Here is a 24,101-nt window from a genome sequence, read left to right as displayed (position 1 = left end):
GTTCCCACGGGGTCCTTGGCCCGGTAGTCAAGGTGACCTGGGGGCGTTGGCGCTGGAGCTAGGGAACAACCGGCCCCAGGTGTGGGAAGTGAGTCGTGCTCACGAGTCCTACCCCTACCCTTTCCCCAGCCATGGAGCCGGTGGACGGCATTTGCCTAAAGTAATGTTGGCCGATGTAGCTGATGCCTTAAGGGCCCTGAGGTTCGTGGGCGTGGGCTGGAATCAGGAAGGGGTTCTGAATCCACTGAGTGGGGGACAGGGTCTAGATTCTGCCCCAAATGTTAACGATAAACGGTAGGGCTTGAGGGTTAAATAACTTTTTACAAATGTTGTTAATTCTACCAGAATGTGCTTAGCCCTGCCCCCAATATCCCCTTGGTTCAGCCTGGATTTTTTTCCTGAATGAAACATTTGATATCTCCCGCCCCGCTTTTGTATGCTACATAAGTCAGATGTGACTTAACAAAACTGACAACAGACGTTTGGCCCTTTACCTGTTATCACACTTAACCATTTAATACCAAGGTGCACCCTTATTCCCATGCTATATCAAGCAAACAGATTCAGAGAAATAAAGCAACGTGTCCAAAGTAATACAGCTAATAAGGTGACAGAGCCAGGATGTAAACACCTCTTTATTCTCTACTGTATCCTGACTCCCTGCTTAAAGAGTCTGGTTAATAAATACACACTACAGATTACCTCACTGGTTCGAGTGCTTGGTGAAGTAGGCTCGTTTTCTGTGGCCAAAAGAAATAACAGTGATCCAAGGATGATGTTACAGAAGCGCAGTTTTTCAAACCCACAATATTAATCTTTTTCAACAGTATTTATCAACTGCCTGTCCTGTGCCAAGTGCTATCCTAAGATCTGGGGACACAGCAGTGAACAGCCCTGTCCTCACAGAGTTCACATAACAGGGGAGACAACACATGAACATGTCAAGTATCGATAGGTGCTATGAAGGAAAATAAAGCAAGGTAAGGGGCAGAGTGCTTGTTCCTACACCCCAGCTCTTCTCTACAGTTACCATCTATAGTCCTCAGGTTCACAAAGGAGGAGCCACGTGTTTCTCACTTTAGAGAAAAAATAATGTACCATTTGCTTTTGTTTCTCAAAGCTCCAACACCTTTTGGGTGTTTGGGGAATACATAAACAAGGAACAAGAGTGACTGAAAATGAGAAATGATGAAGCAAAAGGAGGCTGATTCCACCCAGCAATTGATTTGCCCATAATTATTTTATTGACACTTTTTCATTGTTACAAAGGGAAAGTAAGGTGTTGAGGATGTAGAAAGGAAGGCCATGCACATGCGGGACACAGCATCACTTTAGATCTCAGGAAGCAGTAATAAGCATCTGATGGGTCTTTGGGGAAACAGGAAAAGGGGGAAATCCAATAAAGAGAGAGACCAACTTAACAGAGACAAAAAGAGAGGCTAAGAAATGCAAACATCTTCCTGGAACCACAGAAGAGAGGCTAAATGAGGCCATCATTTCATCTTTTCAGGGATAATAAGGTCTTTGGGGAAAGAGAGGTGGGAAGAACCAATTTTTTAGAGAATTTTTAGGGTCACAGAATGAATGAGTAGAATTACAAAGCCACAGACAGAAGTGAGAAAACAGCTGTGTTTAGGTTTTGGAAGGTGGGCAGAGAGTAGTAATAATATCACAGGTTTGCCATTTATTGAATCACAGCTACTACATGCTGGAAACCATGCTAGGCTCTTTATAGAATGATTCCTAATCAATGCAACACCCCTGCAAGGTAGGCATTATTATTATTATTCCAACCTTGTGACGGACACTGGGGTTACAGTTTAAGTAGCTTGTTCTTGTTGCCCAGCCAGCAAGTGGCAGGGTCAGAAGAGGGACCCGAGCCTGCCAGGCTCTGAAGTCAGAGTGTTTTCCGCATCCCTACTTCTCCATGCTACAAATTTCACAGAGGGGCTGGGTGAGGGTGACTTGGCAGTTTCCAAGCTCCCAGTGAAAGAACAATAAGGAGATTCAGGTCTGAGCAGGATATTTATAAATTTCACAGGAGAATTATTGGATCCTGCTTCCTAGAATTTTTAGGGAATGCAAGGGAGAGAAAGGATTATGGTGGGAGTTGATTTTCACTTGGGGATTTCTTTGCAGGAGGGAACTGGCAGGAGGAGTCAGGCCCTAGGGTGGGTCCTAGGCAGCAATCCGGTAGTTGGGGTGGACCTGGGGCCTGACGTCACAGACCATGCCAAGAAGCTGGGCCAGGACACGTTCGCGGCTTCTCTGCTGGGAGCTCTGCATGCCCTGCACCTGGCGCCTTGTAGCCTGCTCCACCTCAGCTGACAGATTCCCTTGGGAGCCCATGGCCTGGTGGGTGGGAGAAAGGGTGGAAAAGAGAAAGGAGAAAGCAGAAACAGAGAAAGAAGCATCCACGCATGTGGAGGGAAGGACCCTGGAGCAAGACCAGGAAGAAAGGCCCTCTCCAAAACCACTCCCATCCATAGAAACATCTAGACACTGAAGAGACCAACATAATGCCCTCTCCCCTAAGACCTGACATGCAGCATCATCCTACAACAGACCGTACCATCCCCACCACCTCACCACCCATGCCCATAAAACTCTGCCCTCCACCCCAAATATCATCATACTCTACAGAGACTGTGGCAATCCCCCCCACCTCCACAAGCTGTACAAGTCCTTCAAAACTCCCAGACTCTCTTACACATCACAAAGCTTGACCAATATCATGGTCTTCATCAGGTCCCCTTCAGCCCTTTACTACCTTATTTTCTTGTGGAATCACCCTGTACACACCTCACCAGATATACCCACCAACTTGCACCCTGGGGTCCCATCCCAGCCTCCCCTACGACTCACTGCCTGCTGCTTGCTCTGGAATTCCTGCTCTCTCTCTCTGCGGTATTGCTCCACTTCCATCTGTGCCTCCTCCTTTGCCTGTTTCAGACGCCGGGCCTTCCCTGGAGGCAGGAGAAAGGGCTGAAAGTGGGGGTAGACCCCACACACACAAAATGTGAGAGCAGGGGTCAGTCCCTCCCAAAACGTTAGTGCCTTCTCTCAGCCAGCCAAGAACTAGATTCTGACACCCACCCATTTCTTTCCTCCTAATAAGCGCCCCCAGCCTCCCTCCCCCCGCCCCACCAGCCTTGGGTTATCCTAAGGACTCAAATGTTTGCTGTCCTTCCACCCCCAATTTTCTTTCCAGATTCCTAAGGGAGAAATAAGGAGACTCACTCTTTCTGGCATCTGCCACCTTCTCAGCCGCCCGCTTCTCGGCTTGCAGGAGCTGCTGGATACCCTGGGATTGACTGGCCATTTCTGTCGTTATGACCGATGCCGTTTCGGAAGCTACCAAGGTACCAGATGGCTCCCACTTTTCCCCTCCCCCCACACCGCCTACTCCTCCTCCTCCTCCAGCTGTTTGCTGCAGCCTTCCACTACCCCTGGGTCTTAGTGCTCCCCTTTTCGCTCAGCCTCCTGCACCGGGTGTCTCCCCCAAACTGATCCTCCCATTGATGGCTGGTCCTCCTCTCCCACCTCTCACTCTGGCAGTACCCAGAAGGACCGCCTGGGGGCAGCAGAGACCAGGTCCAAAGCTGCCTGCTAACTTCACAGTAGGTGCAGGGCTTTCCCAGTTGGAAGGTCTAGGAATGGGGGCAGGGGCCGAGAGGAGAGGGGTATTTGAGAGAGAAGGAGGCATAGAGGGATTGAGAATGGGGTGAGGAGGTAAGGAAATTATCATGCGTGGTGTGTTGGGAATAGAGTATGCTGGGCTTCTCTGAATTCTTCCAACTCCTCTTCCTTTTTCTCCCTCCCATTTCCATCTCCTTTTTCTACACCTTTCCCAACTCCAAATTTCTCCATTCACCTCACTTGCTTTGTCCTGCGGTTGTTTTCCTTGTCTTTTGCTTCCTGTGTTTTTCTCTTTTATGATCTGCCCCTTTCTTGGCCTCACTGTGGTTTTGATTTTTCATTTTCACTGTGATTTTTATCCTGTCTTTATCTCCCCTGTTTTCTCTCTCTTCTCATCTTTTCGCCTATCACTGAACCATCTCCTCTCTCCTCCCAGTAGGGGGAAGCGGGGTTAAACCTCGAAAAAGCCCTTGCTCTTCCTTTTCCTCGCCCGTCGTCCAGTCTTCCGGTTTCAGACGGACCCTTTATCTTAAGTTCCCTAGTTTCCCCCCGGAGGCTAAGGCCAAGGAAACACCTCCCGCCCCCTCGGGGAGGAATGACATCCGGTAACGCGCCTCACAGTTCATTTCCGCCCTTTACCTGCGTCTCGGCTTGCGCCATTTCCGTCAGTCTAGAGTGTCTCCGCCCTTCCCGCCTCCCTTCCTCGGAGCGTCTTAAACACAGGCTTCGGGCCTACTGCTCCGGGGGTACTTAGGGGGCGGGGGGCAGGTCTGATGAGTAACCCCTCCCCCCAAGTCCCAGAGGGAGAAGCCTCTACATCTGTCTGCCGGGTACATTATATTCAATTTCTAGATCATTATTTGAAATTGTGACTTTTTAAAATTCAGATTTCTATTGATAAAAATTTCCCCCATCAGTCTCTATTTGTCTTTATTATATAACAAAGTCCTTTATTAAAAATTTACCTGGACTAATGAGCCTCTAAGTAATCATTTATCCTTTTCTCAAATTTCACATTAAAAAAAAAATGTGACCCCAGCTCCCCTCAAAATTGTTTTCAAACCTATCACCTGGTAAAGGGATGAGGGTTAGGACTGGCCTCATCTCTTGCTGAAAATGTAAGAAGAAATGGGGAACCGAAGGGAGAAACAGAGGGAGTGTCAGAGATGGAGGGGGAGGGACCATCCAAGGCTGGGGTCCTGACTGCTGCCTGTTTATCCTTCTTCCTCAGCCCAAGAGTTCCATGGCCTCCACTTCCCGTCGCCAACGCCGAGAGCGTCGCTTCCGTCGTTATTTGTCTGCAGGACGGCTGGTCCGGGCCCAAGCCCTCCTCCAGCGACACCCAGGCCTTGATGTAGATGCTGGGCAGCCTCCACCACTGCACCGGGCCTGCGCCCGCCACGATGCCCCTGCCCTGTGCCTGCTTCTTCGGCTTGGGGCTGACCCTGCCCACCAGGACCGCCACGGGGACACGGCGCTGCATGCTGCTGCCCGCCAGGGCCCTGATGGTGAGTCTGCTTCGTGGGGAACAAGGTCATGAGCAACTGGTGGGGTCTGAGATGAAGGCCAGTGGTTGAAAAATAAGCTAGTTATTTGGTCATGGGACTTAGGGAAATAGTTGACCAAGTTGGCTTGTGGCTGTCATTTGTGCCTTTACATTATTGAGCTACCATTGTCTGAAGAGCCCAACATTCCCCAAACAGCAACTAGTATTCAAATTACACATCTCTCTAGATCAGTAGGTACTTTGTCTCTTGACTGGTTGTTTGCCTGTAGTGTGAAAAGCAGGATAGAGGGTACTCTCTGCAGTTACATTGCCTGGGTTCAAATCCCAGCTCCACACTTAATAGCTGTGTATTCTTGGTAAGTTTCTAAACTTGCCTGATGCTTCATTTGCCCATCTGCAAAATTAAATAATAGCAACCATTGCTGTGTGCCAGACACTTCTCACAAAGCAACTCATTTAATCCTTACAACTACCCTATGAAGGTATAAGTACTAACATCATCCCCCATTTCTCAGATGAGGAAACAGCACAGAGAAGTTTAAGTACTTTGCCAAAGTCACACAGCTATTAAGAGCAAGGGTTGTATCCCAGACAGCCTAACTAGACTGCCTATGCTCTAACCTGTGAGATACTTTATAGAATTATACAGTAATAACGCCTGTGTTCAAAGCACCCATGCTGTGACATGTTTTGAGAATCAGCTGACACAGTACATAATTAGAGCACTTGGCACATGATAAACACTCTAGATACTGGCCATTGTTCCTGTGGTTATCAACAGACCCATACTCTTTCACCCACAGTTCTGAAACTCAGAAACACTCTGAGAACCAAACATTTTTCATCAGTCTGCCACCAAACTCATTTGGTAACAAAACCTAACATAAACTAAAGCTAGGCTATTTATGATGTTTTTATCCTACTGATGTCAATATTCATATGTTTCACTGCAGAAACATTCACGTGTTTGGTTACTGGGGCTACCCAGTCTCTCCCGGGCTACATAATATACAGTGTACAGTTGTCCCTTGGTATCCGAGAGGGATTGGTTCAAGGATCCCCCTCCCAAGATACCAAAATCCACAGATGCTCAAGTCCCTTTTATAAAATGATATGCTATTTGCATATAGCCTACAAACCATCTTCCTGTATACTTTAAGTCATCTCTAGGTTACTTAAAATACCTAATACAATGTAAATGCTATGTAAATAGTTGCAGGGAAGCAGCAAATTTAAGTCTTGCTTTTTGGAACTTTCTGGAACTCTTTTTTCCTGAATATTTTAGGTCTATGGTTGGTTGATCCTGCGGATGTGGAACCTGAGGATATGGAGGGCCAACTATATGTATACTTTCAGATCAACTCTATCAAATCCCAAAAATATCTGCATTCTGGAAAGCCTTTGATATTGAGGGTTTCAGATGGGGACTTGTTGATACATTAGTGGCAGCAGAGACAGCTCTGCAGAGGTACAGCCCTCCTAGGAAAATAACAGGTGAAACCCCTTTCCCCTTTTAGAGATTTTCCTTCTGTAATAAGAACATTAGATGAAAACCTTTAGGTTGGGACGAACAACCTGAACTCAGTTTGATTGCTATTATCATCCCCCAGCTCCCCAAGAATACACAGGAACCTCACCCACATCCCCGAAACCTCCCCCATATAGTCAAAAATCCCCTTTTCTTTAATTCCCTTAACATAAGTGAGATAGGCTACCCTGTTCAGATTTTTTTTTTTTTTAACTGAGAACAAAGAGAGGAGGTTTACAAAGCGCAGGCACCTAACTCGACAGTTGACATTGTACATGGCAACAGAGCAGAGTGCCCTGAGGCCGACCTCAGACCCCATCCAAGCTCCAGCTCTGCCACTTACAGGCTGTGTGACAGGGATATGCAGCTTAGCCTCTATGAACCTAATTTGCTTCTCTAAAATGGAGGTTGTGGCGAGTAAGTGAGGCAAGCACTTGGCAGTTTTGGTCCTCACTAGATGATAAGTATTGTTATTTTTATTCTTGTATTATTCAATTAAGGCTTTTTAACTAACAGAAATGTCTCTTACAGTATGGTAGGTGCTTCCTTCATTGTACTGAATTCTAAGAATCATGTGAGAATGACATTATGGTTGCATTTACAGATGAGGAAAGCAGGGCCCAGAAGGTTCAGGACCTTGCTGAAATCTCACCTACACTCAGGTCACTCCCTAGCCCTCTCAGGCCTTCCTTCCTCCTGGTCCCCTGCCAGCCCTACCACCAGGTGGCCTTCTAACTCCTTGGTAGAAAGGCCTGTCTCTAGAGACCACTCTGCCTTAAAATGCAGATATTTCCTTTGAACAGATGAAATGACCCAGAATCTCCTGGGGGAGGGTAGGTTCCCTTCAGTTCCCATGTTAAGGGATGTGCCAGTTCACGCTGAATTGGCTGGGCTGGGTTGTCACACCTAGTGAGATGCCAGTGAATGGCCACTACCTTTGAGGCTTTTGGTAACACCTCATGGGGAGGTGGTCTTAGCTGTCAGAGACCCCATATAAACACACCTTAGTCCAACAATAGCCATTCTCTACATACAGCAAGAATGAGTGAACATTGAGAAACGGGGTTGTTTTCTCACAGTCTTTGCAAAAAGAATAAGTCCAAAGCCAGCTCGTGTGTTTGTTTTCTTTTTTTTTAAATGTAACGTTCACTGCACCTGTGCCAGCACAGTATTAGACATTTCCCATCCATTACCCACTTTGATCTGCTCAGTAGAAGTAGGCTGTGGCCCTGCTTTGCAGATGACTGAGCTGTCCGGTTTATGTTCTCTTTGCTTTCCAACCTTACCTCCCACGGCGAGCCCACAAACCCGAGACTCCTGCTTCGTGACTCTGTCTTCAGTGACCCCAAGCATGTTTTCAACAAACATGCTTGTTTTTTTATCTGCCTCTTGCCTGTCGCCTTCCTGTCCGCCCTACTAAGTTTTCCACCTTGCTAGATTATTCTCCCTTCACAGCCCAGTGTAAGTCCCCACCTCCTCCTGGAAGCCGGCTCCAACCACCCTGCCCACTGTTACCTTTTCTTCCTGTGTCTCAGTTGTCACTCAATATAAACTTCTGGTCCGGCATTTTTAAAAAGTGTTTTGTACCAATTAGTATGAACATCTCATTAATGTAGAAATCATGTCTCATTATGGGGAGGAGAAGAACAGTGCTTCCATCACTAAGAAGAAGTACATTTTTACTCCACAAAGCTTTTTTTTCACATTTATTTTTCCCAATATAAAAGTACAACATGTTAATTAAAGAACATAAGGGAAAAGTTGATCTATACTGCTAAATTGGTGGTAAAGTTGGTGTTTCAGATCACTGGAGGGGGTGGTGGTGAACTATTTAATAAACGATACTGGACCATTTGTCTTCTCTGGAGAAAAATAGTCTTACGTTACACCTGACTTAAAAGTAAATTACAGCAGATTAAACACCTATATGTGACAGGAAATGCATGGGAGGGTTTTCCCTGGGGGGAATAAAACTTGGAAGACCGTATCAAAGAAAACTTTAGCTTTATCTATGATGGTTTTTTTTTTAATGATGTTGCAAAATGAAAATATATTAACATACCTTGTGGTAGGAATAGGGTTGCTTATCATACTATACTTTGTACTTTTTTCCTTTTTTTATATTTCTAGAAATATAGTAGGAAAACACAGAAGGGCATAATCTTGGAGTGGAGAAAAACCTTCCTAAGAATGAAATAAAGTCAAAAGCTGTAAAATGAAAATATTGATACAGATTTAACTACATTACAATTTTGAAAAGACAGATGGGAGAAAATATTTCCAATATACGTGACACAGACACAAAGGGTTGGTGTCTATACTATATAAAGAGCTCTCATATGTACATGTATAATTTCCAGGGGAAAGTAGACAAAGAATATGAATATGAAATTTTTCATTAATAAAGTCATTTTTTTAATCTATCAGATGGGCAAAATTTAAAGGGTTGGGGATATTCAGCTTTGGTAAAGGATAACACAGGCACTCATATATTCTTTTTTTTTTTTAACTTTGATAATTACCTAGTTCATTTCAAGAGTAATTGAATAATGTTCTTTATCGCATATATAAAAAGATTCCTGAAAGTGATAAAGCTATAACCTCATCAGGTGCTCATATATTCTTGATGGCACAAACTTTTTGAAAGCAGTTTGGCAAAATTGCACATGTTGTTTGACTCAGAAATTCCACTTCTGAGAACCTGCCCCACAGAAGTACTGTAAGGAGTCCACAGAGACACACACATAAGACTGATCATTTTTGGAAACAAAGTCTTTCTATTGGGGGTGGGAAGATTTGTTTCATGCACACAGTGGAACACTACACAGTCATAAAAAAGAATGAGGTAGACTGTGTATACTCCTGTGGAAAATATAAATGAGGTGTTAAAATGAAAAAAGCAAGTTGCCAAACAATATATAGTAGTATGGTCGCATAACTGAAAAGAAATTGTGCATTATGTGTTTATATAAACCAAGACAAGACTAGAAGGGACCACAGCAAACTGTTAACAGTGATTAAATTTATTCTTTAGTCTTTAAAAAGAAAAGAAAATTTCATATTAATTATGTCCCTTTCACATTAAAATATCAGCTAAGGTTGGAGGAAAGCCACCCATAGTCTACCACCCAGAGACTAGAATGTTTACATATTCCCATCCAGTCTATCTATTTCAAGCATGGGATTTGGTCTCTTTTTCACAGAGTTGTGATTGGATCCTATGTACAGTTTTGCAGCCAGCTTTTTCCACACACAAACATAATTTTTAGTGGCTATTTAATATTCTGTACCAGATTTTACTCACGATGTTTTATAGTTGGAGGCCTTACCCCTTCAAACCTATGAATTTAAAAACCTTCCACCCACCCTCACACCTGCTGTGAGCCCTGGTGGGATATAAGCCGTTGAAAGACAAGACCAGGTACTTGCTGGGAGGGACAAGTTGGGAGGGCTTGTGACAGGTCATGTCAGTACTAAAGAGAAGTGCCCCCACCCCTCGTTCTGATGTGGTTTGGGTTGGGTGATGCTCAGGTGTGCCAGGAGATGGGTGGGGGCAGTGGACCTTGGCCAGCCAAGGCTGGACCCTTCTCTCTTCTGCCTTCCTGGCAGTGACAGGACAACCCTTCCTCTCTCTCATCCTTTTGCCAGGTAGCCGGTATGTTCTAGCACTACTGAATAAAGATCTAAAGACTGCCGGCCCACTTCTTCCTGCCATAGGGAGAGAAACTAGGTCCACAGGAAGGGAGGGTGCCTCACTCATCTTGCTCTGTCCTGAGAGTGCAGAGGTGGTTGGCGACCGTGGCAGGTGGCAGGCTGGCCAGGCGTAGGGTGCTGGGTGGGCAGTGAGGAGAGCAGCATGGCACTCAGCTGATGCGTTGAGGTCAGGGCTCAGGAAGAGGGGAGCTCAGGAATGTCAGTCCCTCTCCTGTTTTCCCCCAGCCTCCTGTCAGCCAGGCCCTGAGTGGAACCCTCTATCTCAGCCCCATTCCCCTGCCCTAGGTCAGCAGTCATTTGGAAAGAGTTTGCTCTGCTGCTGGGAACATTTCTATGGCTCAAATTCGTTACTGGGCTGGACTCTCTACTTCTCCGTCCCCCTCCCAGCATCCCCTGGCTAAGGCTGGCTGAGAGAAATTCCCCTGAAAATATTTATCTTACTCAGCTTATTGAAAAGCGATATAAAGAAAAGTATTAAGTATTTGTATACTTAGAATGGTACAAATCAGAGTGTTCAGGTATTTTCCCAGTCTGGAGAACATAGTTTTGGGTGAGAAGCACAATGAGAGGTATAAAGTGACAATATTTTCAAGCCAAAAATGGAATACATAGTCAAAGGGTTTTGACATCACCCTAGGTGGCTGGAGGCAGACCAGAAAATGTCATTGACGTAGTAGAGCTCCCAGGACACTAAATTAGTTTGTGAAGACACAGGTCAGGATATTTTAAACTACCACACTTATCACGCATGTGGTAAAGTATCAATAAATATTTGTCAGTGTTGGTGATTTCCTAGCACCCAGGAGGCATCCATGTGGGCAACCCTTTCATTGCTCTAAGACCAAGAGAGTAAGTAACCTGTAGGATTCAAGATGGCGGCCCTACCGAGGAGTGAGAGTTCCAGCTAACTTTTGCTCACTGCTCTCCCACAAACAGCCTACACGGATTTCTTCCTGCCACTGCTGAGTCGCTGTCCCTCTGCCATGGGAATAAAGAATAAGGATGGGGAGACCCCAGGGCAAATTCTGGGCTGGGGACCCCCCTGGGATTCTGCCGAAGAGGAGGAAGAAGATGAGGCCTCTAAGGAACGGGAATGGAGACAGAAGCTGCAGGGAGAGCTGGAGGACGAGTGGCAGGAAGTCATTGGGAGATTTGAAGGTAAGGAATCCATTTCCATCCACAGCCGCCCTTCTTCCGTACTGGCTGCTTTTCCTACACCCACTCCACGAATGCTCCCACCGGCTTCCTATGGTCCCTTCTTCTGTGCTGCCCCACCTCTCTTGCCTGTCACCTTCTCATGGCCCCTCTGCGACCACCACCTCCCACCCTCCCAAACAGATGATGCTTCCCATGAGACCCAGGAACCCGAGTCCTTCTCAGCCTGGTCAGATCGCATGGCCCGGGAACATGCCCAGAAGCGCCCGCAACAGCGTGAGGCAGAGGGAGCCTGCCGACCCCCACGGGCTGAGGGTTCCGGTCAGAGCCGGCGGCAGCAGGAGGAGGAGCAGCGGCTCTTCCGGGAGCGAGCCCGGGCCAAGGAGGAAGAACTGCGTGAGAGCCGAGCCAGGAGGGCACAGGAGGCTCCTGGGGATCGAGTGCCGGAGCCAGCCAGGGCCGGGCCCAGGGCAGAGCACCCCAGAGGAGCAGGGAGGGGCAGACTCTGGCGCTTCGGTGATGTGCCCTGGCCCTGCCCTGGCGGAGGAGACCCAGAGGCCATGGCTGCAGCCCTGGTGGCCAGGGGCCCTCCCTTGGAGGAGCAGGGGGCTCTGAGGAGGTACTTGAGGGTCCAGCAGGTCCGCTGGCACCCCGACCGCTTCCTGCAACGATTCCGAAGCCAGATTGAGACCTGGGAGCTGGGCCGAGTGATGGGAGCTGTGACAGCCCTTTCTCAGGCCCTGAATCGCCATGCGGAGGCCCTCAAGTGACCCCAGGGAAAGAGCAAGAAACTGCAGGAAGTGCAGGGCAGTAAGAAGGGTAAGGTCAGGAGACCAGTGCTGAACGGCAGAGGATGTGGGGCGGGAGCAAAACTTGTAATGAGCAGGGGTGGGGGGATGCGGGCCACCACCACTGCTCCTTGACTCTGCCATTTCCTAATAAGACCTGGTTCCACATCTCACTCCCGGTGTCTCCTCTGCCTTTTTCCATCACTGTGGTTTTCATCACCCATAACATCTCCTTTCCCACTCCACCTGCCCAAACCCACAGCTCCTGCACACCTGCACCATGCACGCACACCCTAACTCGTGCCCTCAGCTGGAGACTAGGAGCCCCCTGCTTGCCTGCCCATCCGCCCACGAGGGTGGCCCTAAGAAGGCCCAGCTTGCCCTCCAGTCTCTCCGCTCCCTACACTGGGCTCCTCTCCACTCTTCAGTCAGCGGTTGGAGAAGTAGATGTGAACAGAGACAAAAAGGGGAACAAAACCAGTTTCCCTCCCCTCCCCAGCCAGAACCACATCCTCCTCCCCACTTAACACCCCCTTCCCCCAACACAGGGCTTTCCCTCTGCTGAGTCACTGAATGATCTGAACTGGGGGCAGCTGGAGCTGGGGGACCATGAGGAGGTTGTGGGAGGATGGGGGATGGAAGCAGAAAGGATGGAGGAAGAGCCCTGTGGGGGAGTGGAATTTCGGTTGCTAAAATTAGGAGCAGGGGAAGGAGGCGGAAAGAGCCAAATTATGTAACCTGGGTTGTCTGTTCTTGGGCAACCAGGGATCCACACCCAAGGCCATTCCTCTCCTCTAGCTTCTCAGTCCCGTCTCTCCTCCTCTAGGGTCCCGATTCTCGGCTCCCTCCATCGAGCTTCTGCCGCCATCCCAAACCTGGGCTTCATCTCTGGGCAGCCCAGTCTTGGCCTTCCAGATAAACATCCCCTTTTCCTGAGGTTGAGGAAAGGGCCTGGAGGGTAGAGGAAGAGGGTCCAGGATTCCCAAGGCGGGGGGTGGGGAAGGGCACCCTCCCTTCCACTGTTCATACTCAGTCCCCACTTCAGCTCCCGGGAACTGGGGTAGGAAGTTTGCAGACAGCACCAGACCCCACCGCCACCAGCAGGACACAGAAGGAACTCAGCAAAGAGAAAGGGCAGGACTAAGGAGAGTACAGGCATGTGCTGGCACGTGCACAGTCCGCATGTTGTCTGCATCAGAGAATCATGAATCAGAACTTATTTTTCAGGTTTGGAATGGAATGCCGGTCTACACAGGAGCATCCCAGGAGTGGAAGTGGAGGGCAAGAGGTGACAGGGAGGGGAAGCCTCTGGAAGCATGGAAACATGGGGCGGGTGTGAGACCCTTGGAGAAGACAGAGAGCCAAGAGGCCCCAGGTCTCCGAGGGACCAGGCAGATGTTCAGGGGGCAGGAGGAGGAAGGGCTGGTGAGAAAGATCCTGTGAGAGGAAGCTGCTGTGATTCAGAGAAGAGACTGCGAGCTGTGAGCAACCCAGGCGTCCGGTTCCTCTCACAGGCCGGAGATTTCGGAAGTGGCATGCAAAGAGCTCAGGTTGGGAGCGGAGGCGGGGTTGGGGTTAGGACCCCTAAGCTGGGCGTTGAGAGGTAAGAACAGAAAACTTTGGTGTCCATATTTGTTCCTTCGTCCAGCAGACTTTTGTCTGGTTTTTAAGCACATCATTTGCCCTTCTGCAAGAGTCACATAAAACCAAAGCAAAACAAGCCCTGATACCTGGCCCCCAAGACCTCGCTCTTTTCAACGTCTCTCCCTGGTGTCTGGCCCCCAGCCCTGTTGGGGGTTCCCCTGAGATGAGGGCTGTTCACTTTCTCTGACCACACGGTTTCCGCTTCTGTGTCTCTAATTTCCTAGGCTGATAAAAATACTGAACCCTAGAGGCCCTGGCTTCCTCTGACCCCCTGGGGCCAGGCGGCAGGCATCCTGTCCTCCATGGTGGGGGTGGGGAGGAGGAACCAGGGATCCCCAAGGGGTGACTCAGTGCCTACCATGAAACACTGGGGAGGTAGGAGTGTGCATATCTCGCTCTCTAGACCTGGAAAGAGGAATCACTTCTCAGAGGAGGATGCGTTGGGGTTCAGTTAGAGAAACGGGATTGGGAATGAGACCAGTGAGATTGAAGAGGGTCAGTTGGGGGATTGGGTTGGGGCAGATTTGGATTAAGTTAGAAGGGTCTGGGAGGGACTCTATTCAGTGCAGTTCAGCTGAGCATCAAATAGCCCAATGATAAATGCAAACTCTGTTTCAAGTTTGCCATCCAATAGGGGGGGCAGGCCCATACCTAATCAACTGATTCCAGGCATTCTGAGTAAAAACGAGTAAGGTACAGTGGATGTGCAAAAAAGGGAAGGGGAGGTGGATTCCGGCTGAAAGCACCCGGGGGTCTCTGAGGGAGGAGCGGGCATTTGATGAATGGGTAGGATTTCTGTGGGAGGGGGAATGGAAGGGCCCCAGAGAGGAGTGAAACAGCTTGAGCAGAGGCCAGGAGTCAGAAAACAGGAAAGACAAGTGTCCTGAGGTAGATGAAGCACAGGTGTGAGGGAGCATGTGCTGAAGAAAGGACACAGAATGTCAAGGTAAGGGATTTGGACCTTATCTGTGGGCAGTGGCACTGTGACAGCTGTGAAGAAGAGGGAGTACAGGGGAGTGCTGCAGGTGTACAGACAAGGAATAAAAATAACTGCCATTTTGGGGGCCACATACTATGTGTTAACCATGTCAAGCCCTTTTCCTAATGTCAGAATCCTGCCAGCAACTGTCCAAAAGGGACGTGGTGGATCTCCATTATACAGATGAGGAAACTGAGGCTCATAAACATACCATAGCTTGCTTAAGGTCACACAGCTCAAAAGTAGTGGAATTAGCATCAAACTCATTTTACTCCAAAACTTGTGTACTTTCTACTTAGGTCCCAATAACTCCAAGTGGCGTTAAAGGAAGGAACAGATTTTATAAACTTTGACAGGGATAAGTCGTTAGGTCATGCCAACTGATTGGATGGTGGGAGTGAGGGAAGAGGAGTCTTAGGTGACTCCAAGTTTTGAGCCAAGGGCATAGGAAAGACGATGATACCCTAAACCAAGGAGGAGTGTGGCTAAGGGGAAAATGAGTTAATTTCAGACATACAATCAAATTTTTATTAAGCACCTGAAAGGAGCAGGATGCTCTGCTAGGCAACGGATATAAATGACATAAAGTCACTGCCCTCATAGGGCTTGCAGTCTAACGAAACAACATACAGACAAGGACCAACTACACGTGATGACAGGAGGTGCACCTGCTAAGAGTAATAAAGTACTCAAGGAAGTCCTGCTGAGTTTGAGGTGTTAGCATGACACTCAGGTGGAGATTTCCAGTGAGCACGTCTGGAGCCCGACAGAAAAGTTGGGGCTGCTGGAGGCATAGGTTTGGGCATCATTCCTTTTCCAGTAGAGGTGGAGCCTCTGAGTGGACAGGATCCCCAAAAGAGAGGATGACCAGAAGAGCCTTGAGGATGATCAAAGGAAGAGGAACCAATAAAGGAGAGAGGTCGGGGGGGCAGTCAGAGAAGTAGGGCAAGGGAGAGGTATGCCAACCAGAGACTGGGCGGCCATATCTGATGCTTCAAAGAAGTCTAGTAGGTGAGAGTTCAAAAGATCCTTTGGGTTCAGGAACTAGACGATTACAGATTTTGAGAAAACAGTTTCCACTTACCAGAAGCACAGAAATCAACTTTACGTAGGTTAAGGAATGAGTGGGAGGTGAGGAAAAGGAGGTGGTGAGTACAAAGGCATAGAATGGTGAATACTGAAGGTAACAGTATCATCTCTAGCTCAACCCACGAATTTTACAGTGAGGAAAATTTTACCAGTTCCCGAAAAAGTGGTTAGTTAGGGGGCTAGTCTCTTGAGACATCACACAGAAAAGGAGGGTGAGAGACGGATGGACATTTAAGGGAGAAAGTCCAGGGAAGGCTTTTTATTTTCAAGAAATAAAGTTGAGTATGTAAAATGAAGGCGCATGAAAAGAGAGATACTGAAGACAAAAGAAAGGTGGGAAAGAGTATGGTAAACATGGGGAAGTGGGAAACAGAGTACAAAGAATCAGCCTTGGACAGGAGAAAGAGTCCTTCTCTGAATCAAGAGGAAAGGAAAAAGGAAACATAAAGTGAAGGGAAAAGAAAGCAGTAAAGAGATCCACTTTGGATGGCCTTAAGTTCAATAAAAGGATGATAGCATCACCAACTGAGAGTAAAGAGGTCGGGAGGCGTGGAGATTTAGAACATCACCTGCAGGAGAAGAACAAGGGAATCAACAAACAAAGATTAGGGAACACTGAGGGCTTTCTGAGGTTAGATGGTCAGGATTAGTAGTAGGCCTCTTATGAGGACATGACTCTCTCCTGCAATGCTTGGCAGCCTAGGAGAAAGACCCAAGAATGAGACCATTGAGTTTACCCAAATCACGTTTTTCAAGATTTTCTTGGTAGAATATCAAGAAGGGAATGAGAGATGAAGAAAAACTTATCTAGATACATAAATTGTTAAGTACATGGTAGAGATGTTGGTGGAGAAGATTGTGCTGTGAAGACCAGAAGAACGTGGAAAATGCAAAAGGCATGGACTTCAAGAGAGGAGGAGGTTATCAGTGATGCAGAGGGGAGAGAGAACAGTGGCCTCTCCTCTGCCCCCCTGCTCCTAGTGATGGGTGTGGAAGAAAGAGCAGCCTTCACCAAAGACAGAAGGAACGTTATTAGGGAAAAGCCAGGTTTCAAAGTACCAGAGGAAGTTGCTTTCAAAAGTGAAATAGAGGATTTGAGGAGTTCCATAAAATACTGTGAAATGGATTGGTAGAAACATCCTTTGTTGGGTAGGGAATCGGATCCAGGGAGGCTAAATCCCAGTGAGAGTTCAGAAGGAAACTAAGTCTGGAGGATTTTGCTTCCGGAAGCAAGAGGCTGCTGCTTCTGGAATTTAGGATGGGAGATACACTGCATTTATCCTGAGGGAAAACACTTTGAAGGAATCTTAGGGGGATGCGTAAAATAAGGTATCTCTTCCAATTCCATGGCTTTCTTTGTGCCAACAGTTCCCATTGTTGACTCTCTAGTTCTCACATTGCCTCTGAAATCTAGACTCATATATGTGACTGCCAAGTGACATTTCTTGGCAAGGCTTGAATGTTATCCAAGACTTGGATGTCTGTCCAATAGGTTTAAACTTAAATCCAAAATTGAACTTCTGGTTCTCCCATCCCATCAGAATCCTGCTTCTCTCCCAGTCTCCCCGTCTTCCACCCCACCACCATCCATCCAATCCATCATCTGGTCCTGTCAAGTCTACCCATGAAATATATCCCAATATATCCCAAATTTGTCTACTTCTCTCCACCTTCATGGTGGCCACCATCTTCTCCCCAGGATTACTGCAGTTGCCTCCTAACTGGTGTCCCTGCTTGCAGTGTTACCCACTACAGTCCAGTCTAAACACAGGAGCCACAATGATCTTTTAAAAATGTAAATCCAATCACCTCTACCTCAGACCTCCCTCCCTCCTCCCCCCACCCCCACGCAACATGTGCACACCCTGACACCCTCCAGAGCTTCCCATGGTTGAGTAAAATTCAGGTGCTTTACCCGTCCTTGCAGGTCCCTGCATGATCGGGCCCCTGCCCCTGCTCTCTGACCTCATCTCCCACCTCTCTCCCACTCTCTCTGCTCCAGCCACGCTGGCCTCCTTTCTGTTCCTCAACACCCCCAGCCCATTTCCACCTTCTGGCCTTCGCAGTAGCTGTTCTCTTTACCTGGAATGCTTCTCCCCCATGCCTTCACTTGGCCACTCTTGTCATTTGGGTCTCAGCTTAAAATGCCATTTACTCAGAAAGGGCTTTCCTGACCACTGTGTCTAAAGTAGTTCCCTGCCACTCTTATCACATGGCCCTATCTTATTTCCTCATAGCCCTACTTACTGCCTTCTTCTTCAGTGTATTTCTTTTCTGCCTTGCCTCACTAGAGTGGAAGCTCCACAAGTACAGGTACCTTGTCTGACTTGTTTGCCACTATATTCCTACTGCCTGGAACAGTGCCGAGCACATAGTAAGCTCCCAATAAAGACTTGTTAAATGGAGGCATGGATGAATAATGGGGAAAAGCAGGATAAAGCTCAACTTTAGGTTTGTGGTTCAAATTGAACTTACATTTAGAGTCAGGTTTAACTATAGGATTAGGAATGGGGATGAGTTAATTCCAAGATTAGCTCTAGAAACAGGGCTGGGTTAGTTTAGAGGATAAGTTTATTTGGGGGTTCATTTATTGAGATGTTTAGATTTGAGGTTAGGGTTGAGTTTGAGTTGTGATTTGGGTTGAGGTTAAATATGGGTTAGGATCAAAGTTGATATGTAATCCCACTTTAGGTTTTGAGGCTAGGTTCAAGTTTGAGGCTATTGTCATTTCAGCCTTATTTGGAGGGCTCAGAGATTTCACTAGTTTCTCCACAGAGACCACTGTAGAAACTGTATATCCCTCGGTTTGGAGCACAAGACTCCAGTCATCACCCCTCCCACTCAGGGAAAGTCCCAAACCAACTGCTGGCCTCCTCAAGAAAGAAACTGAGTTTCACACAACCTCCAAAACTGAGATTGAAACCAAGATTGGCCCATCTCAAGGAGCATCCTTCAGCACATCGCAAATGCCTGTGACACGGAGCTTCGGCCCAGTTCTCACCCTTCCTTCCTCTCTGTCTCTCATGTCTCCCCATCACTTGTCCTCATCTTCCCCTTTTTTTTCTTCAGTGCCCCAGTCTTTCTCTCTGACCGAAGTTTCTCCGTTTCTCTCTATTTCTCACCGTTAATTGCAACACCATTTTACATTTTAATATAGCCGAGTTCTCCTAGTCCATCGGCTCCTACCATTGGAGAGGCAGAAAGAGACAGCAGGAAGAAAAAGGGACTCCAGAGAAAGAGGGACACAGAGGAAAGGAAAGGAGCAGGGACCAAGAGGGAGGCCAACAGTGACACAAGACACAGTGAGGTTAAAAGAAATAAGATGAAGCCAAGATAGAGACCAAGATATTTAAAAGAGGCCTCTGTGGCTACCCTTCTTCCGCCATCACATCTGGTCAGCCACCAAGACCTGTAGATTTTGCCTAGAAACTCTCTCCTCCCCTTCATTCTCCTGCTACTGCCTCGATTTAAATGCAGGCTCTTGTCACCTCCTTGCTGAGTTGTTGCAAAACCCCCCTAACTGGTCTCCACACTTCTGGTTTCCCCTCCAGACCCCAACTCCCATTCCTCAATTCATTCTTCATGTAGCATCCAGACTCATGTTTTAAATATGCCAATCTGGGTGGGTCCCTCTGTCACTCAAAAATTTTGGTAGCTCCCCATCACAATTACAATGAAATCCAAACCTCTTTTCTTGGTTTTAAACCCCTCAGGATGTGGTCTCAGCTTACCTCCCAAGCCTCATCTCTGCTCCTTTTATGTGTACTCGCTTGCACAGGTTAGTGCACTTCATACTCTCTTTTACCTCCAGTCTTTGCACCTTCTATTCCCTCTATCAGGAATGCCCTTCGCCATCTTAGCCTTGATACTTAATGCCTGAATCACCTCTCCCCCAGGCCAAGTTTGATGGCTTTACTGTGGGCTGCCATAAGCCCACTGTCACGGAACCCACACTAGTCTTTGAGCTCCCAGAGGTCAGGGGACTGTCTTTCACATCTGTTTCCTCAATGCCTTGTGCAGATGCTCAATAAATGTTTGTGAAATAGAAAGCTAAAGAGGTGGAATGAAGGAATTCCCTGGTGGTCCAGTGGTTAGGACACCGCACTTTCACTGCCGTGGCCCGGGTTCAATCCCTGGTCAGGGAACTAAGATCCTGCAAGCCACGAGGCACAGCCAAAAAAACCCAAAAAGATGGAATGAAAAGAAGTAATAGGTTAGACTAGGAAGGCATGAAAGGCAAAGTTGCAGGGCCTCAAGTAGCGGGGAGGAAAACAGGAGAACTAGCTGATGCACACCCTGAATATCACTTATGTGCCACAGGACACCAAGAAGCCTCAGGAACTTTCTGCCCAGTGCAGCAGAGGGAGGGCTTTAGTTTCCATCACCACCATCCTCAGCCCCAGCCCCTCCAAAAACCTCCAAATGAAAGCATAACAAGTTAGAGTAATAATAATATTTGAGGGGGCCAACTGTTATTTTCTCAATCTCATGAAATGTGACTAAAATCATCTTTAGAAACCTTGCTTTTTTTTTTTAACCTGCAACCTGCAAGCTAAGCGAAAACTCGCTCATGTTCAATAACGTTCATATCAACGTTTTTCATACTAGCCAAAAACTAGAAACGAACCAAATGCCCATTAACAGAAAAATAGATAAATAAATTAGAGTATATTCACACAACATCACATCACAATGAAATAAAAATCACTGATACACACAACAATATACATGAATCTCACAAACATAACGTTGAGAGAAAGAAGCCAAATACAGATGAGTAAAGTCTGTGTGATTTCATGTATATGAGGCTCAAAAGCTGGAAGAACTAATCTATAGTTGTAGAGGTCAGAAAGTGGTTGGTTATCTTTGGAAGGTATGAACTGGGAGGGAGCACGAGAGAACCTTCTGGGGACCTAAAACTATGTTGGGCCCGTGAGCCACAATTACTGAGCCTGTGCATCTGGAGCCTGTGCTCCGCAACAAGAGAGGCCACGATAGTGAGAGGCCCGCGCACCGTGATGAAGAGTGGCCCCCGCTTGCCACAACTAGAGAAAGCCCTCGCACAGAAACGAAGACACAACACAGACATAAATAAATAGGTAAATAAATAAAAATAAATTAAAAAAAAAAAAAACTATGTTGAACTGGATGGTGGCTACATGGCTATAAACAGATGGGAAAGTTCATCAGGCTGCCCACTTAGGAGACGTGCACCTCACTGTACCTGAGTTCTACATCAATAGAAGGGGGAAATCCTTAATGATTTTACAACAGTGTATTGGCTTTACAAGTGCAGCTGCAAGACAAGTCCCTTTGCTGTCCCCACCCTGCCCTAGGTCGCCACCCTTAAGCTCCACCTGTGTGGAATTCTGAAGCATCCCCTGTGGAGAACTTTAGCAATTGCCACATTCCTTGATCCTGGAATGTGTTTGTTTGGGGTTATATAAATCTGATCTGTGGAGCCCACCTGAGGTCGGGATGAGGTGGAGGGCATCCTTCAGCAGTGAGACAAGACCTCATCATACGTGAGTTCATGGCTCATCACGAGCGAGATCTTCCAAACCAGAACACTTTTGAGAGTAAAAGGGGGTCCATGAATATTTCTACCAGGACAACAGGCATAAACCAGGATGTACCAGGCAGGAGGGTATATAATGGAACTTCTCGATATGAAACCTGCCAGACAAACTGGAAAATGCACATACTGGGACAAATGTGACTTGAGTCTTTGGGACAAGGACAGGGGTACAAGAGGAGGAAATGTGCACAGAGAGAAGCCTGTAATCAGCCAAGGGTGCAGAGGTGTTATACATAATTGCTCTTCAGGGAACCGGGCCTCCAGCCCACGCCCCAGCTGCTCCCCTTCTCCTCCTCCTCTGAATTTACTGTCCCTTCTCTGGAACTCCTAAGCCTGACCCCCGCTCCCTGGCCCTCCCAGCCCACAGTTCCCCTGACCCCACTCCCTTTCCCAGAACTCAGTCGTCTGAGCCCCCAGCCTGCGGTTCTCTCCTAGGCCTCAGCCTTTCCTGCCTTCGACTGAAACAGCAGCATCTTCTAAGCCCTGGGGGCTTCCCCGGGCCCCAGCCCCGGCCTAGAACCCGCCCGCTGCCTGCCACGCTGCCACTGCCGCTTCCTCTATAAAGGGACCCAGGCGTCCCGGCCAAGGGGCCCCGCACAGCAGGTGAGACTCTCCCACCCCATCTCCTTGGGCTTCCCCGGCTGTGGACTCCTTCCCTCGGGGCGTTCAGTCCCTCCGCCTGGGCCTCGGCCCCTCCTGCACCTCCTGCTTGGGCCTGGGCCTGGGCCGTGGCCTTGGTGGGTTTGGTTTTGGTTTGTTCCCCTCTCTCTGACTCTTTATCTGTCAATCTCTTTCTCTCTGTCTGTGTCACACATTCTGATCCCTCTCTGTTCCCTTCTCATCTCTGTTCCTCTCTCTCTCTCTCCCCCTGCTCACCTGGGGTTTCCCTGACTGCATCTTGTCCCCTTCTCTGTCTGTCGCCCCGTCTCTCAGGGTGGCTGTCTCCACGGGCAGGAGGCCCATCTTCCGCATCGCGCCCCGCCCCGCTCACTGTCTCTCTCCCTGCAGGTTCTCCCCATGACACCACCTGGACGTCTCTACCTCCTGAGGGTGTGCAGCACCCCCCTACTCCTCCTCCTTCTGGGACTGCTGCTGGCCCTGCCGCGCGAGGCCCAGGTGAGGCAGCAGGGCAATGGGGACTGTGTGGGCAGCCCAGCCTGACCTTGGGCCTGAGGACCTCTCTGACTCTGTTCTCCCCTAGGGGCTCTCTGGTGTTGGCCTCCCACCCTCAACTGCACAGCCTGCCCATCAGCACCCCCCGAATCACTTCACCCGAGGCACCTTCAAACCTGCCGCTCACCTTGTTGGTAAACATTCACCTGCCCTCTTAGACATGTAGCCCCCAGCCCTCCTCCCATCCCCCTTCAGGGACCCAAGCATCCCCTCCAGCTCACCCCCACTCCCACTCCCTTCTGTCCTCCCAACCATCCCCCAGGAACTCAGTCCAGCACCTGCTTCCTCAGGGATTGAGACCTCTGACCCCCAGGTCCTTGACTGCCATCCCCTCTGGCTCTTCCTAGGAGACCCCAGCACCCAGGACTCACTGCGCTGGAGAGCAAACACGGATCGTGCCTTCCTCCGCCACGGCTTCTCTCTGAGCAACAATTCCCTCCTGGTCCCCACCAGTGGCCTCTACTTTGTCTACTCCCAGGTGGTCTTCTCCGGGGAAGGATGCTTCCCCAAGGCCACCCCCACCCCTCTCTACCTGGCCCACGAGGTCCAGCTCTTCTCCTCCCAGTACCCATTCCACGTGCCTCTCCTCAGCGCTCAGAAGTCCGTGTGCCCAGGGCCACAGGGACCTTGGGTGCGCTCAGTGTACCAGGGGGCTGTGTTCCTGCTCACTCGGGGAGACCAGCTATCCACTCACACAGATGGCATCTCCCACCTGCTCCTCAGCCCCAGTAGTGTCTTCTTCGGAGCCTTTGCTCTATAGAAAAATCCAGAAAGAAAAAATTTGGTTTCAAGGCCTTCTCCCCATTTTGCCTCCATTCTGACCACTTCAGGGGTCACCACACCTCTCCTTTGACCGTTCCATCAGTCTCAAGTCTTCCCCCGTTCTCGGCACCTGGAGCTTCCAAAGAAGGAATTCTAGGCACCCCAGGGGGCTACACCTTCCTGAACCACCCCGGATGCTCGGCTGAGGACTTCAAGCCTGCCTGGAAATGCCCGCCCAGAGCCCTTCCTCTGCCCTGCCCGTCTAGGGGGCCTTGCCCTGGACATGGAAGGGGAGCTGACACATGAGGGAGCTTGGGTGGATGACTGGGGGCAGGGAGGGGGGTTATTTATGAAGGGAAAAAAATTTAAATTATTTATTTATGGAGGATGGAGAGAAGGGGGACGGCAGAAGAAAGAGATAATACACCCAAGAGATGAAGAGTGAGAGGGCGTGGGCACAAGGATGACCTAGCAAGAGAGAAAAAGAGTGGGTCTGAGGGACCAAGGGGCTCTGGAAGGAAGTGAAAGGCTCTTAAGAGCCAGCC

General features: G+C 48.6%; 3 protein-coding genes across 4 annotated transcripts; 2 read left to right on the top strand and 1 right to left on the bottom strand.

Moving 5' to 3' along the window:
- Window positions 1-1,238: 1,238 nt before the first annotated feature.
- Window positions 1,239-3,862, bottom strand: ATP6V1G2 (ATPase H+ transporting V1 subunit G2). The gene is made up of 3 exons (XM_068559049.1): window positions 3,241-3,862; window positions 2,866-2,966; window positions 1,239-2,352 (listed from the first exon to the last, which is right to left on the bottom strand). The coding sequence occupies exons 1-3, from the start codon at window positions 3,320-3,322 to the stop codon at window positions 2,179-2,181; spliced, it is 357 nt and encodes a 118-aa protein (XP_068415150.1). The 5' UTR covers window positions 3,323-3,862; the 3' UTR covers window positions 1,239-2,178.
- Window positions 3,642-12,504, top strand: NFKBIL1 (NFKB inhibitor like 1). Of its 2 annotated transcripts, none has more exons than XM_068559046.1 (4): window positions 3,642-3,732; window positions 4,871-5,147; window positions 11,325-11,546; window positions 11,727-12,504. In XM_068559046.1, the coding sequence occupies exons 2-4, from the start codon at window positions 4,883-4,885 to the stop codon at window positions 12,311-12,313; spliced, it is 1,074 nt and encodes a 357-aa protein (XP_068415147.1). In that variant the 5' UTR covers window positions 3,642-3,732; window positions 4,871-4,882; the 3' UTR covers window positions 12,314-12,504. The 2 variants fall into 2 exon arrangements, with proteins under 2 accessions (XP_068415147.1, XP_068415146.1); XM_068559045.1 differs by lacking the exon at window positions 3,642-3,732 and adding an exon at window positions 4,320-4,469.
- A 9,691-nt stretch (window positions 12,505-22,195) lies between these two features.
- On the top strand, window positions 22,196-23,554 carry LTA (lymphotoxin alpha). Its single transcript, XM_068558835.1, has 4 exons — window positions 22,196-22,224; window positions 22,630-22,737; window positions 22,823-22,928; window positions 23,142-23,554. Exons 2-4 carry the CDS (start codon window positions 22,639-22,641, stop codon window positions 23,552-23,554), a joined length of 618 nt encoding a protein of 205 aa, XP_068414936.1. The 5' UTR covers window positions 22,196-22,224; window positions 22,630-22,638.
- The last annotated feature ends 547 nt before the right edge of the window (window positions 23,555-24,101 follow it).

Source organism: Eschrichtius robustus, chromosome 12, assembly GCF_028021215.1.
Source record: "Eschrichtius robustus isolate mEscRob2 chromosome 12, mEscRob2.pri, whole genome shotgun sequence".
Taxonomy (NCBI): Eukaryota; Metazoa; Chordata; class Mammalia; order Artiodactyla; family Eschrichtiidae; genus Eschrichtius; species Eschrichtius robustus.
Note: the sequence above shows the minus strand (reverse complement) of the source record. Positions and strands in the feature narration are given on the sequence as shown.

What these genes read in the sequence shown, in the direction of transcription:
- LTA (XM_068558835.1), top strand. Translation starts at nt 22,639, where the DNA reads ATGACACCACCTGGACGTCTCTACCTCCTGAGGGTGTGCAGCACCCCC. An exon ending in CCCTGCCGCGCGAGGCCCAG is followed by an intron (nt 22,738 to 22,822) that starts GTGAGGCAGCAG and finishes GTTCTCCCCTAG; the next exon opens with GGGCTCTCTGGTGTTGGCCT. An exon ending in ACCTGCCGCTCACCTTGTTG is followed by an intron (nt 22,929 to 23,141) that starts GTAAACATTCAC and finishes GGCTCTTCCTAG; the next exon opens with GAGACCCCAGCACCCAGGAC.
- ATP6V1G2 (XM_068559049.1), bottom strand. Translation starts at nt 3,322, where the DNA reads ATGGCCAGTCAATCCCAGGGTATCCAGCAGCTCCTGCAAGCCGAGAAG. An exon ending in GGTGGCAGATGCCAGAAAGA is followed by an intron (nt 2,967 to 3,240) that starts GTGAGTCTCCTT and finishes TCCTGCCTCCAG; the next exon opens with GGAAGGCCCGGCGTCTGAAA. An exon ending in TCCAGAGCAAGCAGCAGGCA is followed by an intron (nt 2,353 to 2,865) that starts GTGAGTCGTAGG and finishes CCCACCCACCAG; the next exon opens with GCCATGGGCTCCCAAGGGAA.
- NFKBIL1 (XM_068559045.1), top strand. Translation starts at nt 4,413, where the DNA reads ATGAGTAACCCCTCCCCCCAAGTCCCAGAGGGAGAAGCCTCTACATCT. An exon ending in CCTCTACATCTGTCTGCCGG is followed by an intron (nt 4,470 to 4,870) that starts GTACATTATATT and finishes CTTCTTCCTCAG; the next exon opens with CCCAAGAGTTCCATGGCCTC. An exon ending in AGTCATTGGGAGATTTGAAG is followed by an intron (nt 11,547 to 11,726) that starts GTAAGGAATCCA and finishes CCTCCCAAACAG; the next exon opens with ATGATGCTTCCCATGAGACC.